Source organism: Thunnus thynnus, chromosome 7 (genome assembly GCF_963924715.1).
Source record: "Thunnus thynnus chromosome 7, fThuThy2.1, whole genome shotgun sequence".
Taxonomy (NCBI): domain Eukaryota; kingdom Metazoa; phylum Chordata; class Actinopteri; order Scombriformes; family Scombridae; genus Thunnus; species Thunnus thynnus.
In genome coordinates, this window is record NC_089523.1 from 24,368,576 (window position 1) to 24,387,130 (window position 18,555).

At 40.2% G+C, this 18,555-nt stretch overlaps 1 protein-coding gene across 2 annotated transcripts; it reads right to left on the reverse strand.

The window, feature by feature from the left end:
• Positions 1-129: 129 nt before the first annotated feature.
• On the reverse strand, positions 130-16,639 carry c2cd3 (C2 domain containing 3 centriole elongation regulator). 2 transcript variants are annotated; one of them, XM_067595115.1, is made up of 33 exons: positions 16,386-16,637; positions 14,912-15,181; positions 14,681-14,838; positions 13,657-13,835; positions 13,398-13,564; positions 13,168-13,300; positions 12,923-13,075; positions 12,680-12,827; positions 12,448-12,581; positions 11,971-12,165; positions 11,761-11,876; positions 11,528-11,646; positions 11,171-11,302; positions 10,617-11,066; positions 10,341-10,492; positions 9,649-9,892; positions 9,128-9,308; positions 8,864-9,047; positions 8,364-8,536; positions 8,136-8,271; positions 7,399-7,667; positions 6,958-7,038; positions 6,259-6,873; positions 5,813-6,157; positions 5,591-5,729; positions 5,431-5,495; positions 5,144-5,349; positions 4,918-5,048; positions 4,664-4,822; positions 4,395-4,585; positions 2,910-3,702; positions 2,163-2,271; positions 130-733 (listed from the first exon to the last, which is right to left on the reverse strand). In XM_067595115.1, the coding sequence occupies exons 1-33, from the start codon at positions 16,435-16,437 to the stop codon at positions 599-601; spliced, it is 6,714 nt and encodes a 2,237-aa protein (XP_067451216.1). In that variant the 5' UTR covers positions 16,438-16,637; the 3' UTR covers positions 130-598. The 2 variants fall into 2 exon arrangements, with proteins under 2 accessions (XP_067451216.1, XP_067451217.1); XM_067595116.1 differs by lacking the exons at positions 130-733; positions 2,163-2,271 and having other exon boundaries at positions 3,575-3,702; positions 4,332-4,585; positions 16,386-16,639.
• Positions 16,640-18,555: the final 1,916 nt, after the last annotated feature.

The window sequence follows — 18,555 nt, forward strand, 5'->3', positions numbered from 1 at the left end:
ATTCATCTGCTGTACTGATGCACATGCACAGCCCACATTTAATTAATGTCTGGTCTGTTGTCTTCATTGGTTAATGTGCTGTTCAAGTGCAACAGTCAGTCTGTTCTTGTTACAAAAATGACACCCAAATTTAAAAAACATACCAAATATTTAATACAAAATCTTACACTTATATTACATGATGGCCTGAAAACAGTAAACAGCAGTAAAACAATAACAATATACTTCATGTTCCCCTATTTATCATTAATAAACAGTATATAAACAGTTAATAGTTTATAAAACACTATAATGTAGTTGTTAGCAGATATAAGTGTTAATTAATGTATTTGTCAACAACTATAGGCTGGTGTATTAAAAAATACTGAGTGACAATGTAAAACAGTAAATATAAATATGTCTTCATAGTATAAATTATGTGTTGACATATACCATACATTAATACACACTTAAAATGTCCTTATATTGGCTTATAACTACATTATAGTGTTATAAACCATTTTTTTAAAATGTTAATGTACTGTTTATAATTGCTAAATAGGGGGACTTAGAATGAATTGTTACCCATGAATGTTTGTCCAACCAAAACTACTACATACTAATGATCCTCATCAAAGTGAGCTGCAAATATTTTTGCTATTCTTTCAGTCTCTTTCTTCATGGATGATGGCGACATGTCGGGACGCTGTCGAGGACTTCTGCGAGGAATGCTGTGAACTGGAGCGTTCAGCCCCTAGAGAGATTAAAAAAAAAATAAAGACCTTCAGAATACTATTTCCAACTGTTCTTATATAGTACTTGAAAAAAATGAACTGTGTACTGAGACAACATGTTTACAACCCGAGCATGCCATTCAGCTAACAGATCATTTATTGCATGTTGGAGGTTTGTGGAAACATGAGTCACCACTCAAACAGAGCAAGCCTTCCTATAGTTAATGGGTATGAATGTGAACAATAGACAGGCTTGCCACGTGCCAGTTTGTAGTACATGGAGTACAATCTTGAGATCAACAAGTGACTAGTTTGAACCGGCTTTAAAAATGGCCCCTCTTGCAAACACAAGCACATCAACTCTCACCTCTAACTACATGATGTTATCTCCACACCCTCCTTGAAACCGGATCCATCAACGTTGGTGTGATGCAGAAATTCTTTTCCATCTCTACAGCTGACTGGGAGTCACCCAGCTGTACTGTTCAACACACACTATGGACTACTATACAGTATGTGTGTATTAATGTGCTTCCTCAGTTTTGTAAGATACTGACAACTCACAAATTTAATACATGCCTTGATACTATAAAGTTTCTTTTGTGTGCAAAAACATAGTATTAATTACAGACAACTAACATAATGCCAGAATATTTTAAGAATGCAGCGATTTGTTCGTAATCACACCAACTACAATCTAAGTTAACTAACTGCTGTCTCAAACGTGTCCATAAGGGATCTTATATACACAGGTGTGTGTCTTAAATCACATCAAATCAACTGAATTTGTCACATGTGGACTCCAATGGTAAATAAATACATTTGCAAAATAATCTAAAAAGTTGTTTTCACTGTTGTTATGTGTTATTGTGTATAGAATTGTGCTAAAAAAGTTGATTACATCCATTTTTAATGAAATATATAACACAATCAAATGTGCAACAAGTGAAGGGGTCTGAATACTTTCCAAGCCGCTGTTGTAACTTAAGAAGTTTAACTAATGATGTGACATTTCAAAAACAAAACCACCTGTTACCATTCCTAAAAAAAGAAACACTTGAAAATAATTTTTGGTCAGCACAGATACCTGATCTCCTTCTGTAAAGGAAGGGGTTAATACTCGGGGCAGAAGAGGAATGTTTTGTTCCTGTACTAAAACGACTACAGCTGACCTTTGGTTACATCATGTTCTTGTTCTCTCACATCTCCGGGTCAACCGGGTCCTGATGAACACAGATTCTTCTTTGTTTAATGTCTTAGTTGTCATTGAAATCTCAAGCGACAAATTAATCCAATAGGATCCCATTTAACAAACAGCTAAAACTAAAAGGATATTATTATGACCAAGATATTCAGGTACCCAGTGAGAGGGGAGTGAAAAGTAAAGAGGGGGAGGAAGTGTGAGTGAGTGTGAATGTCAGATGTAGAGAGTTGGTGACAAATACTCACAGGGTCACTGCAGGACTGAGAGAAAGACGGAGCTAAGCGTATGGCTCTCATAGATGCCTCCAGTTGGTGAGAGGGAAGGAAGAAATTAGGAACCTCCGCAGGGACCGAGCTTAATGTGGAATGTTAAAAAAAAAAACAGATGATGGGATCCGACAAGTTGATCAAAGATTCATGAGACAGGTTGAAACTGGCAACCACTATAAAAAAAATAACACAAAAATGTCAATAAAACTTAGTTTTTTATGACTTTTATGACTACACCCCTTGTGCAGCATGTGGCTACCTGCAGCCTTTCATGCCATTATAGAAGCATGTCAAATACCACGTTAATTTTGGAGCAGCCAATGTTTGAATAGGGAAGAGATGCGACATAGGCAAATGTATCCAATTAACTGGAGACTGGGAATGTATCATCCTTTGTCACAGCATGTCATTCTGTCAAATCTGTCCCTGAAGCGATATGAAGCAATCATCAAGTCAGTCACTCTTTGAAGAAGGTATAGATAAGATCTTTTTTCAAACTAAGTTCAGTTGTTCTTTATTTAAAATACATGAAACAAATATATTACTATCATCTACATCCCATGTTTTAGGGAGCCCAGTGTGCCATCCTGAGCTACTGGTTTTAAACAAGATAATTCTCCCACTGAACTAGTTTTGTCATGAATCTTTGATCTTACTTGGCCTTCAAAATCAAATACAGTAAGAGCCAGGAAAGACAATAAAAAAAACAATGATTAAGGATACAGTTGGAGTCTTGTGTCTTGATTTTCCAGGGAACATGAAGCATCATGGGTGAATGTGCCATGCTCCGGTGTGGGTGATGAACCTGTATCACCTGACCACATGTTGGACTCTTCTACTTGTCCCTCGTCTAGCGCTTGTAGTGTCCTGTCACCGTCTCTCTCTGTGTCTGAAGCGTCACCTGCTGATCCATTAAAACTGTCAGTTTGATGGTGTTCTCTTTCCTCTTGTCTTGAACATCCGTGTTTCCCACCGGATTGCTGAGCGTGCAGATTTACATTCTGCGATGTTAACTGACTCTTGTCCTCCTCATCTTGACTCAGGTCCGGCTCCTCTGGTGCCTCCATGCTCTCCAGAGAAACCAGGTCAGGGTCTGACATAATGCTGGTCCAAGGACTGGTTTTGTCCGTTAAAGAGGTTACCTCATTTAAAGTCCTCGGCTTCAGCACAACCTCTTCGTAATCTTCGTCTTCCTCATCGTCATCCCTTCTGCAGCTTGATCCATCTTCATCATCATCATCATCATCTATTCCTTCTCCATTTTCATCCTCCGACACAGTGGCTGGGCAGCGTTGGTTGTCTTTTTCTTCCTCGGTCTCAGAGTCCATATGCTCCTCAGACATTTTTGGAAGTGGTGACATCAGCGGAGACAAGTCTTCATGGGATGAATTTGAAGCTCTGCGTGGACTGGAGATAATCTCAGGGATAGTGTGAGGGTCGTTGTGTCCAACAGGGGAAGTTGTTGAGCTGCTCTGGGGCTTGGAGGGAATCGTTTCCAGGTGTTGACTTTGTATACCTACGTGAAGAGGACAGTGTAGATATTTTTTTTACTGCTCTTCAGAAGATCATGTAAATGTTTTATCTTCTATATTCATTCACTTTAAGAGTTATGTTATTAGGTAATGATTTTAAACCAAAACTTAGGAAAAGGAGAGGCTGTCTGGAGCCTGCAAATTTCAGAGTGCAGACAGTCTCTCTTTCTCCTTGTTGCTGCTTTTTGTCCTGCAAAAAACACCTGGATGTGCACACTTATCCACCTTTTTTGCTTAAAACTTGACACTGTTGGTTGTGACCTGTTTACAGCTTAACAGTCAGATTATTAAATGTCATCTGTGTCCAAAAATGAGCAGAAATAAACTAACAACTGCTGTACAATAACTTCATATAACAGGAGCACTTTCAGAGTGACAGTGATGCAGTGTTGACTTTATTCCATTTGCTGACATTTCAGCACCACTTAGCTTTCTACAGAGCACTGAAGAAGTCAAAAGACACCGGGGTACCTCCTTTTATGGTTAAAGTGTGACTAGTAAACTAGTACAAAGTTTACCTGCCAAGAATGATTTTTAAAGGGTTAAACAACGACTGGACATTTTAAATAGAAATGTGCCATTCATCTTACATGTTTCTAATGCTAATATTTACCTGCATTTGGCATTTGTTGCTGGTAATTTCAGACCAATTCTTCAGCATAAGCGAGAAGCTCACCATTAATGATATTGTTGACTTCTCCAACTAACAGATTGGACTTGCGAAGAAGCTGACATGTGTCTATCTCAGACTCCCGCTGTTCCTCTGGCTTGGTGTGACAGTCCTGCTCACTCACAGACGGGAATGTGGGAGTTGAAATCTTACGGCTGAAATATCTCTGGATGTTGTCGAGCTCACTCAGCTTTTTCCTGCAAGAACAAGCTCATGTTAAATATCACTCTTAGAGCAAACAATCTCAATCTAAACGTCTATGTGCGTACTGATACCTGAGTGCTGAAAACAGGAAGGAGCTGGAGGGGTTGATGTCAACAGCACTGCTGCTGCAGACAGAGTGAGATGCTGTTTGCTCTTGCAGACTCTCATGGTAAAGACGCACTTTGTCCATGTGCTCATGATGACGGTCACTCTCACTGGACCTGGGACAACTGTAAAGATGACAAATAAATTTAGTGATGGACTGTATGGGATTATTTCAGCATGAAGGGCCACATTTTAAACAATGGCAGAGTAATAAACAAACCTTTCAGAGAACAGTCTATCTATGTGGTCAGGTGATGAGATTTGCTGCTCGGGGTATCGGCTGATGTGAGACGGGAAGCTGCTGTATGTGGCTGTGGTATGGTAGCTGAGAGGGAAGACCTGGAATAAAGCCTGTTAATAAAACAAATTCACTGCTATTAGTCTAGACATTTGATTTAATCCAAATGAAGAAAGGCGTGCGGAGTCAGATTTTGACTCTCTCTCACCGGTGAGTTTTTGGCAGCTTCTTCATTCGCAGTTTTTCTCTGCCCACGGAGGTCTTGGACCCCCTTTAGTGGAGTGACGGACACTTTGAGTTGGCCGTGACACTGTCCACTCAAGTCTGTGATGTTGTACCAACCACACACTGATGGGAATCCACATAGTAAGGGGGACAGGTCTACCGAGGCAAATCCAAGCACCCTCTCCATTTCTATGGGAGTAAAATACCCCAAATTAATATATCTTAATGATCAAAGTAAAACGGATCATAAAGTGAAAGTACCTCCTGTACCTCCTTTGTGCCAGACTTTGAACACCAGATGTTGTTGTGGATCAACCAGAAGCTGCTTTGAAAGCCTGTAAAATTCACAAAATACATCAGACTGATATCTGATAAAAACTGATTGTTTCAGTGTAATTTAAGTGTAAATTATGTGTTATATGGCACTAACCTGCACTCATGTTGATGGTCCCACACAGGGGAGTCAGTGTTGGGTACTAGAGCCGTGGACACTGGTTCATCAGAGTCAGCAGTAACATATGAAACACAGCAGCATGGTGTCCCTTCACTGCGTTCAGCTAGTGGACAGCCTGCCAGGGAAAGATAACACACATTATTTTTATTGCATACAAAACAAATGGAGGAGAATAATCATTCCAGGTCACATGCTTACCTTTCAGATTCAGGTGCATAGCTCTGTCCACTGCAACCGTCACAGGGAAGGATTCATCCACGCTCATTTCTGTGTGCTGCAAAGATGTGATGTCTGGAGTTGCTCTTGACGTTTTATGCTGGTGTTTGCTTTGTGCGTGGGAGCGTTTAGGTGTGGTGGGCGAGGGGACTTGATCTGCTGCCTCCATCTCTTCTGATAAGAGCTCCCCCTGGCTGTCAGAGTCCACCTGTTGGTCAGCTACTGCAGATGTCTTGCTAGGGGCACAACCAGCGGTCAGGGTGATGTGCACCCTGAGAGCAGCCCCCTGCAGGTCTGTTGCTGAGCGTCTGAACAGCGGATACACTCCTAGAAAACCACAAAACTGTTATTACACCCATAAATACAGCTCTAACTTTACAAAAGCACTGACGATTTGCTTAATTATTGCATAATTAATTATTTCATACCACTGAGAGTCAGCTTCTGCTTGGGTGTCTTTGCCAGCGAGGACAGTTCGACAAATGCTGATCCCACCAGGCGGTCTGTGTCACGAGGCCTCTGAGTTTTGTCTTTCTTAAAGGTAACCCACACCTGAATCTCCAGCCTTTCCTCTCGAAGGTACCACATCAAAGGTTGGGTGCTCCTCAGCTCAACTGTCCTACTTCCTTCAAAACTCACTGTGGCCTGGCCTTCCTCCCCACCCTCCATGATAGAAGGGTGTTTCATCTGAGAGCAAAAGGCATCCTGGTCATAGAATTTGTACCTGAAGTAGCAGTAGGTGGAGCGCTGCAGCTCACTGTGTCCTGGCAGAAGCAAGCAGTGGACCGGTATCCACAATCTAGGCATCGATAAGGTCAGACACATTTTCCTCATGCTCTCTTCCCAGGCTCCTTCATCATCATGCCTTTCACAGTCACTCTGGGCCATTTCCCAGCCTACGCTCTGAGCAGCTTTAATGGCTCTCTCTCTGTCTGAGTGGTGGGCGAAGCTGACCGAGATCTCAAGGCCCCCGACCAAGATGTGCTGGACCTGAGAAGGACTTGTTTCCTGAGGTATATAGACTCCAAACCAGCCGGAAATACCTTTATGTTTGGAAAAGGAAACACAATGACTGTGTGTTCATCAGAAAATCTATTGACTGTGCGGCAATGAAGAGTGCAGCATACCTGTTCTTTTAAGAATGAGATCAGCCAGCGGTATTTTCACTGTGCCCAACATCACATCCTTAGGCTTGGAAGCATCCATTGCTGCAAAAAATAGCACAGAATAAATAAATGAATTACTGCTTCAATTAACTAATATTTTGAACAAAAAAACAAGAGATAATTTGCCATCATTACATACCTTACAGAGGCTCTGTTATCAATAACAAACTAACTATGTGTACTGATTTACTGTCATTTATCCTGTCTCATTTATCCTGTCCTGCACATTATAGACATTTGTTCTTAAAAGGATGAGCAGGACAAATTAAGAAATACTGCCAGATAAAATGAAAAAAAAAAAAAAATCACTTGCATGGGAAGTGTTACTGGGGCAAACTAATAACATACATTATCCAACATGTTTATAAATTAGTAACAGGCATAAAAAAATATTTCTTAAACCTTTGCGATTGTCTCTGTTCCAGACAGTGAAAACAGCAGAAGCCTCCTCCAGCTGTTCTGCCAGACTGCAGGTTTCTCCGCTGCTCCTCTGAATCAGCAGATCACAGCACACCTCCATGTGGTGGTCAAACTCCGGGCAGAAGGTCTTGGCAGCTATGCGGGTGCACCTCCTCTCACTCTCAGGCAAGAAGGAGAGCTGGACTGTTACAAATGTGTTCACTCCCACAGCAGCAAAGTAGCTGAACCTTTCATTTTGTTCTGATAATACCCTGCAAAAGAGAGACAGAGGCACAATAGTAAACTGAAGACCTTGGGCCAGTGTCTGCAAATATGGCATCAGTTTTAAAAGTTTTAAAAGCTATAGAGTACTGTACTCTTAGAATTTGAGTAAACATATGTATGAGGAAGAACTTAGTAAAAAAAAAACAAACACGAGATTCAACTAATATAATCCATTGTTTTTTTTCTTCCCGAACTTTAGATTTTAAAAGCACTACAGTAATGATTATATGAATTCACATTAGGGGTCTGTGGCTTGCTTTACTCTTAATAACAGTGCTAAGAGGAATTTCTGTTTTTTTCATGTGATAGATTGTGATAAATGATCCATCTACATATTGTATGTACCAAACAAAAAGCCTCTAATTTTATCTTTGTATGTGTGAATTCCACTTAAACACCAGATTTAAAAATATAAAACACATAAAGCTCCCAAGAGAACAGTGGGAGTGATGTACCTTGCTGCGGCCTGCAGACCAGACGCTCTGTGCACTTGAACCACGAGTGTCACAATACGAGAGGCAGCTCCTCTGCCAGTCTGTCCTTCAGGTCTCACAGGCCGATGCTTGTACCGAATGCACACATCTAGCAGGCCTGAGAGACATCACACGATAGTCACAACATTAAAGATGCTAAATGTGTGTCCACACAGTATTTTATTGTCATTGATGTCTATGTGTGTTTACCTGAGGGCTGAGGCTGATGCCCCGTGGGACTGTCAGTCCTGGGAATCAGTGGCAAGGAGAACATTTGGGCTTCATCCGGATGCTGTATCTGCATGGTGACCATGGCACACAGCTTGGACAATGGAAGCATCCCTTTGGCCACAAGCTGATCTCGGACATTTGGATAATAATATCTGCAGAAAGAAATATATCTTAAGTATGAAACATGTCATTTTAAACCACATATAAGTTTAAAACTGAGGTGTATGTCATGCATTATAAGGCACTGTGTTACATTCATAGCATTTTTATCATCAGTATCATCAGTTGCAGTAGAACACATACATAGAGCCTCTGCGAGTAGGAAATGTGTAGGAAACACAAAGAATGCAACAAAGAAGTGTAACTCAGTCTTCTTCTAGGCTGCTTCTAAGGAAGTCAAGCTTTGGGGTATGTCAGGGCTATTTTTATTATGATATTTCAGTTTTTTGCAGCTGGATCAGACAGTAAAAACCACAAACCTGCACCACACTTCAAACTGGACACCCCCTCCACTGCTCAGGCCTTGACTTGAAAGAGAGCTGAGCAGCAGCCTCTGGACAGGCACTCCCTCAGGAGCCAAAAGCACATGAGTCTCAGTATGGCCAAACAGTGGGTCAGGCACACAGAGAGTGGTAGTGGTACGAAAAGGCTTCAGGTTCATGCCTGTTGGAGATAAGATGCAGGTTAGAGTGAGGCAGAGTAAAGAAAAACTTGAGGGTTTTATACAATAAAATGTCTCTTACTGCTCTCTATGAGGTTTTGGTCCACTTGTGCAGCAGGGTCACCTTCCTGACATGGGAAACTGTACTGCACGTAGCAGTCGGCCTCACCCCACACTGTAGACTGCAGCGGTGTCAACCCATTGACCTTCTCCACCCTTATCACAAACAGATGCTCTCTCATTTGCTCTTGTGCTGCACTCACCTGAGAGAGAAACACAAAGGTGAAAGGAGGTGAAAGGACGTCTTCCAGCAAGACATTGCAACATGCTTGTTGGAAGGAATGACATTCTTTCCTGATAAGCAGAGAAAGAGGAAGGTGAACCACTCAGTCTTAACTTTTTGAGATACAAGTATGAGAGCAGTGTTGAAACTACTTTGCTCAGTAAATCATTGGTATTATTTTAAAATGGTGTCATTAATAGTAAGTGTTTTCCCGCACCTTCCCATCAACAGGCCTGGGGAGCGTGTATTACCTGTAAATATCTGTCTCACAACAACACTGACATGAAAATGTACTTAATTTTTCCAAAACTGCCACTGACCTTTGTTTGTGCGTGTGGCTGGTGATCAAGCAGATGAACTGGTCTCACCAGATGAGACAAAGAGTCGTATTCTTCGTCCCTTGTACGCTGGAGGGCGATTATCTGCTCTGATTGGCCCATAGCCAAAACAACCCTGAGGTTTCCTTTGCAACTACCTGAGAAGACATCAATGACTGGCATGTAGCAGTCCACCCCTAAAACTGGGTACTGTGCCTGGAGAAGAAGGTGAGCAATCTTTGGATCCCTGGAGAGGATGAAGAAAGAGAGGAGATGAGAGAGGAGTTACTGGTGTCACATGCAGCCTCATCATTGCAGGTTATTTCAATTATATTTATACAAGAATTGTACAAAGAGGAATATGTGGTGGAAAACTGCTTGAGGTTAAGTTTTAGAGTTCAAGTTTCTGTTATGTGGGATGTAAGACCTTACAAACATGTTCTGTGTGGTGTACCACAGCGCCTCCCAGTGGGGAGATTAGATAAAAAAGCATGTGCTTTAAATAAACACCCTACATTTTCTTAGTATTTTGCCTGCTTTGAACACAAATATCACAGCTGCTTTTGTCATTTTACCATAACAGTTACCATACAACTTCGAACATTTAATGGTCATTCACAGTTTTTGTCACTTTCCTCCTACTTCAACAAGTGTTTTCCCCCCGTATTAACCCGTATAAGTTAGCCATGACTTGCCTAAATGACATGTAGAACTGGTGGAGAGGTAATTTAACAAGGCCGAGAAGCCGATCCTGCCCTGAGCTCCCCATCTTCTGCCACACCTCGATCACCATCACATTATTCTTCATCCTCTCCAGAAGTTTCGTTGTTAAGGCCACAGGAGTTACCTGACACAAAAGAAGGAAAGAAACTCATTTGTCTCAGTATAATTCAGCATTTGCAACAACATAGCTGAACTATCTGCGTCTTTGCAGTCTCAAAGTTAAATTAAAAATGAACTTTGCCACTAACCTGAACAAAGTTAAAGGAAGGCTTTGCCTGACCCCAGCTGACGACAGATCTCGCTGTCTCATCGCACCAAAAGAGTTTACAGTTCAAGTACACGTTTGGAGCCTGCATGGGCCCACAGTTGAAATTCTTTCCATCTGGCACCATGAGTAAAGTATGCAACAGTACCTCGGGGTCCTCTTCCACCTGCTGCCATGATTTATGAGGAAATGTGTCGGGATGAGGAGAGGGTACTTTTAAGGGTTTCTGCGGACTGGAAACATTCAATCTGGAGTCTACAAAAGAGCAAGCCGGTAAGTCCTCTGTGCCAGTGTCAACATTTTGAGATCTGGCGCTGGGCTCTCTCTCAGGACTGGGTACGTTGTGTGAGGGTGGTGTGTCTCTCCAGGCCAGCTTGCTTTTCCTTTTTTCAGAGGAGAAGTCTTTGTTGTCTGTAACAAGTTCTAGTGACACCTGGAAAAGACATTAATATTACTTCTACATGAATATTACAGCCATTTGGAAAACAGATGTCGGACTTGGAAACAATAACACCTGCGTAAAAAACAATTTATTACCTTGAGAGGTCCGATTTCATTCATTTCACTGTTCCCTTCAAGGCTCTGTACAGGTAAGATGACAGACTGACTCAGCTGCTTGCTCTGCAGCAGACAGCGCAGTGGGTGAACTGCTTTACCAATGAGAACAGGCTGTAACAAGAGTTTATAATGATGAGTTTTGATGAAAGTGAATATGTGTTTCTAAGTATTTAACAGAAAAAGGAAATAATTTGGAAGCTAGAACCAATATTAAAACCTTTAGAAATGTTTGTGAAAACAAACTCAAGAAACTCAAGCGTCATGGTCACTCATCTTTACAACATTTGAACAAATAAGAGTTTGGCTACTTTTAATGTGTTATTGTTACAGACGTACCTTCTTTTGGTTGCTCTTTCTTGAGTGAATCTTGAAGAGGAGGTCAGTTCCCCACCACTGTTTAACTGCTGTTGTACTTAAGTGGACAGGAAACACTGACTGCTGATGAAACTTCACCTCTTAAAAACACAAAATAGTGTGTGTCAGATACAGTCACAAACCTGAACAAAGACTGACAAAAATGTTTTTTCACTCAGGAGGGTTTAATTAAAGCAGGTTGTAGCTGGTCATACCTCCTCCTGTGACTTTATTGGAAACGGCTCTGGTCACATCCCCATCTGCAGCCCTACTGCGATCATGTCGACTAGAAGCGGAAGCCATCGGGAACATATACTCAACAAAAAATGTGCTACAGAAACATAGGAGACATAACAGAAATTTCTTACTCATAGTGCCAATGTTAATTTAAATCAGATGAAAACAGTGTTTAATATTTTGCCTACCATTTCTTGCTGGTTACTGGTTGAGGAGGTTTCCCTGTACTAGAGGTCTTTCTGGATGTGGTGGCTGTGCTGCCTGTACGTACAGTCAGGGAGTCGATGGTCACTTTTGCCAGTCGGATCAAACTCAGCTGCTCCAAACTCAGGCCAGAAGGAAAACCACCATCATCTGCAGACCGCTGAGGCTCTGAACTTGGGCTTGACAAAGTGACAACATGATAAATGTATATGTGTTCTGGATGTAAAGTAAGTGACGTGCTTTTGTTTAGTCTATTCTCAAGTACTCAAATTCAACTGTAACTAAGCTGAAGATCTGCCCTTTCAGATCAAGATCAGACCATTATTAAGAACTTTTTTTAGAGTTGGTATTTTTAAAGATGAAAGGATAAATAAAAATCCATCTCCCTCTAGCTTCTGAAAGGAGCTTTTACTGCTTACTCTCCAAACAGCACGGCTTAAAAAGTAAGTAAAGGCCCTTACTTTTCACTAATCTTGTGTCCAGACAGTGTTGGCTGTTTCTCAGCTCTTGGTGAGCCATGTTTTGGCTGACTTTTACTCGAGGACACTGTCGCTGTAACATCCACCTCGGTGTCATCTGGTCTGCTGTCTGACATCTGAAAGACAAAACAAAAATGCGTTCAAATAACCCTCAGCGAGAAGTAAACTGACGATGGCATTACACAAGAAACCCATGTGAAATTCATGTACTTACAGGAGTTTTGTAGAACAAGTTTTCCAGTAAGCTCTGATCATATTGTGGGTCGTTGAGTTCACTATCCCCACACACACTGCTATGCCCGGAGAGAGATACAGGGGAGGAGCCTTCACCATCCCAGGGAGGTATAGGAGATGTGTTTAAGCTAAACAAAAAGAGAAACTAAACATCTTAGGGAAAAAACCTACAAATGTCTTTAAGGAATACATTGCTTATATTTAAGTAAAGGCACATAGGTACCTGCCGAGGAGAAGATCAACAGCTCTGTTATCCATGTCAGCAGGACAGTCCAGGCCGCAATCTGAGACTACAGCGACATCCTCAGAGTGCTTGAGAGTTGAATCAGCATGCAGAATATTTTGAAGAAACCTCCCAGAGGGAGAAGGAAAGGGCCTGCAGACACAAGAATAAAGTACTATAAACTGTATTACAGTGATTTAAAGCATTGGTTTTTTTTCTTCTTTAAAAACCTTAGAAACACTAACTTGGAAGGTGGTAGGATGTTATCTTTTGGGAGAGGAAGAGGAGTGTCTTTCAGAGTTGGGGCAGAATCCATGTCACATTTCAAAGCTGATACCACCATAGCGTTTCTGAGTTTGTTCCCACGCTCTAGAATAACTGAGATGAGAGAAAATGTTGGGAATTTTTTAAGAAGCAGTCAGATTTATGCCTGTGTGATTATTTAAAACGGATGCATACTCTTGTTACAACAAACCTGAGAGGATATCATTGGTTGATTGGCCACAAGGTTCCTGACCTGATGAAGGGTTACCAGCTGTTTGACTGTTCTGAGATCTGTTTGTAGTTGGCATCTGATTCTCCAGTGACTCCTCTTTGCTTTTTTCTTTCTGGGCATTTTGGAAATATAAGTGATCTTTCCCTCTGAAAACAAATGCAGAATTTTAAACTTAGTATTTGATGTTCTATTACCGTTCCATTACAGATAAACAGAAAAAACACAAGAAATATCAAACCTTGGTGTGTTTCTACCGCTGCCTCCCACTGATCCTTTCCCGCTGCCAGCCGAAAGCGACCTTGGCTGCGAGGGAACAATCAGTGTGGTGACTTGTGGTCCTTCAATGCTGATATCTGTGGCAGGACCTGAGCTGCTGCTGTCATAGGCTTCAGTCAGAGGCTCCAAATTAAGGGAAACCTGTGGAGTTAACAGAAAAGGCTGTGATATTTGCTTTATAAATGGTCCTCTCTCCTCTCTCTAGATTCATCTTTAGACACATATCAATAAACATATTAGGATGCCTCTTATTGTATTGTATTTATTTATCAGGACAGTGTAAAGTTTTTAACATAAATGATGCACTGTACCAGATTTAGCTTCAAGCTAATTCTCATCTGCAGTCCCTTACAATTAAAACATATAACAGCACAATAACAAACAGTACAAAGCAAAAAAAAACACAGGACACACTTCACAAAGCCACACACAACAGCACATCACATACACCCACAATGTCAACCAGAAATCAACAATACAAGCATGTCAAACCAAAGGCAAGATTATTTGAGAAGACAATGAGATCAAATCCAGACTCAGTGGCCACAGAGCTGAGCAGCAATTATATTAATTCTGTTAATGAATCTGTAACACAGTAAGGTCTCAGCTGGAGTCAGCTGCTGAACAGCATCCCAGCAGTTGGTAGTGATTGTTTGGCCTGCCTTTCAACACTTCAGCAGGACATTTACTTCCCTCAATAGCAAATTTAACTGCTTTCTTAAGGTTAAGAGGAGTATCCCTATTCGCCATATAGCTCCTAATGTATCCGGAAGGATGAAGTCTGTTTACAATGACTTCAATATTATCTGATAATTTTCTAAATACATACAATTTGTGAAAGTAACACCAGCAACAATTCTTACTGTGGCTGAATGTTTGTCTGATTTTCAAGAAGCTGTTGTAGGAAACCAAACATCACTCAGAGTTGCTATTCTAAGGTTGCTATTCTGCAGCTGACAGGTAAATTAATTCAAATTTCCACTGACCTGTAACTCTCCCAGCTTTTCAGATGTTGGCGATACGAGAGTGTAAAATCCACTGATGGGATGTGACAGAGAGAGACGGGAAATGCCAGCAACCTGAGCCCGTGCGATCGGCAAATGATCTGGTTTTGTCAGAACTTCCAGCACCAAAGAACCCATATCTGTTTAAGAATGACAGATTAACTATAGATTTAAACATATCAGACTCAAACATATTAAAGCCTTCTTGGTTACCTGTAAGATATGAGGTGAACTGCTTTGGGCCACAGCGGATTGGGAAGCACGCTGTGGTCTTGATGGTCTTCTGTGACAGCTGCGATCCATCTCTTGGAAAGAAGTGTGTACCATTAGACGACTCTCCCCACCAACGCAACCTGACGAATGTCGCAGACGGAGGCTTGTGAATCGTCCATAACACCCGGCTTATCGTTACCCGCAGGAAGCATCTCAGCTGACCCTCGACCAGAGGAGGCAGGCTGGTGGAGGGGGACACATCGCTGGGGACTGTAAAGAGTTATTTTTGATTACAGCAAAGTCAAGAAATAAATTCAAACACTAAAATCTAAAATCAACAGTCAACATATGATCAATATATGACTTCATATAGGTATTGTCGAGATAGTGTAATTATTCAATATTATTGTTTATTAATGTTCTGCAGAATAATCTTCGCAATGTCAATCTTAGCATGTTGTCCAAATTAATGACTTTGAACAAACTGAAATTAAAAGTTTTTGTTTTACACAGATGAAATGTTTTATGTAATACATAAAGGTGAAAGAAGTCTGAAGATCAACTTGATTCTTTTGCATATGATTTTTCAAATATTTGCTATATTGTGATATATCAATGTCTGAAAATATTTCTATTAATATTGTGATAATAAGTTCAGCTATATCACCCAGCCCTACTCTTCACATCCACAAATGTGCAGAAAGCTTACAAATGTATCACACTACATAAAAGGAATACCCACAATAAATCCCTATGAGCTGCTGTACTAATCCCTATTGCAATAGTTGAGAGCAAAATGAGTAAAACAGGTATTATTGACAACAATGATGAAGTAACTTAACGATGTTTTTTCTTTTATGTAAGCAATATGATTTGATACTCTTTGAAATTGTGCTGACAATTATTTTATTGACATAGCACTTTCACCTGGACCACCAAGTGTTGGAAATCAATAGGATTTCACAATGACTTAAAGTTGCAAGTGTGAAAGTGGAGCTGTACTGCAAAATGTATTTAATCTTTAGCTAACAAGCAAAGTGCCTGATCTGTCAAACATGTGCAGCAGCATTTATCAACAACAAATACAGGAATACAACATTGTAAGCGACATATTTTCACAACACAACTGAGTTAATATTTAAATCAAATTCATAAGTGGTGTTCGTCTACATCTTTTCAATTCATTTACTTAATTAGGATAAAAGCTGATGTTGCTGTACGCTTAACAATGTTTAGCATCCCTTCACAAACTGCCCCAAAACATACTACAGCGTTAACATAAACACATGCTTAATAGAGCACATTAGCTACGTTAACAACATTGACAACACATGCGAAAACAGCAGTACAAACCGATAGAAAGCGAGAATAAATTACCTCAATGCAACATTACCTATTGTGAAACTGACAGCTGACGCTATCAGCTACTTAACTACTTAGCTGCATTGCTAACAGGTAGCTAACAACAGTTTACCTCTCTTTTTGCTGCCTCCAGCGTTGACGGTCCTCTGTTTCCTGCTCTTCATCCCTCCACTCAGTAAATATAAATGGTGGATGATAGCCTGGACAAAGCAGTGGCTGCACTATGAGCAGGCATGATTTTTTTTTATTTCAATCACACTCCAGCAAACTAATAATCCGTTTAACAGGGCTGCTCGGCCTAAACACACACACACACCGACACACACAAACCGCAGCGCGCAAAACTGTTTCCCGAGCAACGAAGTCCGACCGATAACTTTCGTCCCGCCTCCGCTGCCGCTGCCTGTCGCAGAGGCATTCTGGGAAATCGAGTTTTCATATGTTGGCGTCGTTAAAAGTGACGTTTCTGTGGGAAATTGACAAATTTCTGTACATTGAACGGACGCTGATCGGTGATAACAACGATACCAATATTTAGGTGAATATATCTGAGATTAAAAATACTCGAAATGGCTATAGTTGCCCGTGATCACTTTGATTGACCCGAATCTCGTGGAAACACAGATATAATGATTACAATACATGGTGTACAAAATGGTTAATATAATATAATATAATATAATATAATATAATATAATATAATATAATATAATATAATATAATATAATATAATATAATATAATGAAATAACCGTCAGTTACAATTATCATTCATTTATTTAAATTTTAAGGTCTGAACAAACATGAAGGCAATACTCAAAAGTGTGTTGGCTCTTTATTTGTTTATTTTTTCCAATGGACTTATATGACAGCAGTCTTGGTGTAGTTCCACTACTGCATCCTAAAATGTATTACAATTATAAAAGTCAGGGTAGTACAGATTGTGATCCATATTGGTTGATAACAGATCCATGCTTTCTTTTATGTCACCAGCAGATGGAAGCACTGACCTTGTCATCAGCTCACTGACGGACAGTCTGTGGTCTGTGCTGACAGCTCGCCCTCTACTGTGGAGGACGAAAATGACTTAAGTATAAATAAATAAATAAATAAACACATATGGTAATGAAAAAGGACATAATTAATATATAATTGTTGATTTATTTTCTACATTTCCATAAATAATATTTTATTTAGGCTATTTCTGTATTTCTACATTTATTTATTTATGCTTGCTTACCCATGAGACAAAACCCAGAGATGTTCAATTCAAAATTATATGAAACCTAGGAAAGGAGGACCTCATAAATGAGAAACTCGGGACTGTTTGGCATTTTTCCTTAATAAATGACTTAAGCAAATAATCAAAATTGTTGACGCTACAATTTCTGTTGCACTAGTTGCAGTTATGTTTTGTTTCACATGGCAAGTTTTTATTGCTTTTTCTTAGAAACAATTTAAAGGCATAGAGGTGAAACATAAGGAAAAGAACCTGCCAGGTTATTTGCAGGATGACAAGTGTTTCAATGATGTTCTCTCAAAAGTCGAGGAGGAAACTGAAGTCAAGGAAAAGATTAAATACTCCATTCAGAAAAAGGTTGTCACGTTGTGTAGATATTTCATAATTTACTGTTGTAGCTTTTGCATTTATATTTGTTTCTAACTGTGCCTTGCATAACATTTGTCTTAGAAACTGACACATACCATACTGTACAGTATGGTATGTGTCAGTATGGTATGGGACAGTACTGTACAGTATGGTATGGGATAGGTTAATTTTTGTGTTTTTGACAGGATCCCAATGAAAAAGGTCAAAGCAAAGGAGCTGGCTGATCAGAAAAGGGACAACGTGGTACTGGAACAGAATGAATGTCCAGAAGGTGCAGCATAATGCAGATTTGAAGATCATGAACTGAAAGCTGAAACTGAAAGAGAGACTGGAGAAGATGCACTCTCAGCTCTCCTCAGTGCTTTCTGCCTCTAATATGAACCGAACTGCCCTTGATGAGGTCACAAAGAAAATTGAGTTACTGTTGTATACGCCCTCTCTGTTTCCTCCTCTATCAGCAACAGTCATTGATGAACCTCTTCTCTTTATCTCTGATATTTTTATGTATATTCTTTGAAATATTTTTAAGATGCAGGGTGTATTTTATACATATTGTCCTATTGTCTATACAAGAACATAAAAGAAACATGTTTGTAGGAAGATATTGACTCCAGAAAAGATTCCATCAAGAACTTACAGTATATAAAAGCAAAGATTTCCAAGGTTAGTAGTTT

Coding starts and splice junctions, on each gene's coding strand:
- c2cd3 (XM_067595115.1), bottom strand. CDS start 16,437: ATGAAGAGCAGGAAACAGAGGACCGTCAACGCTGGAGGCAGCAAAAAG. Junction 13,076..13,167: donor AACATCCTACCACCTTCCAA/GTTAGTGTTTCT, acceptor TTGTGTCTGCAG/GCCCTTTCCTTCTCCCTCTG. Junction 6,874..6,957: donor TCTCATTCTTAAAAGAACAG/GTATGCTGCACT, acceptor CCAAACATAAAG/GTATTTCCGGCTGGTTTGGA.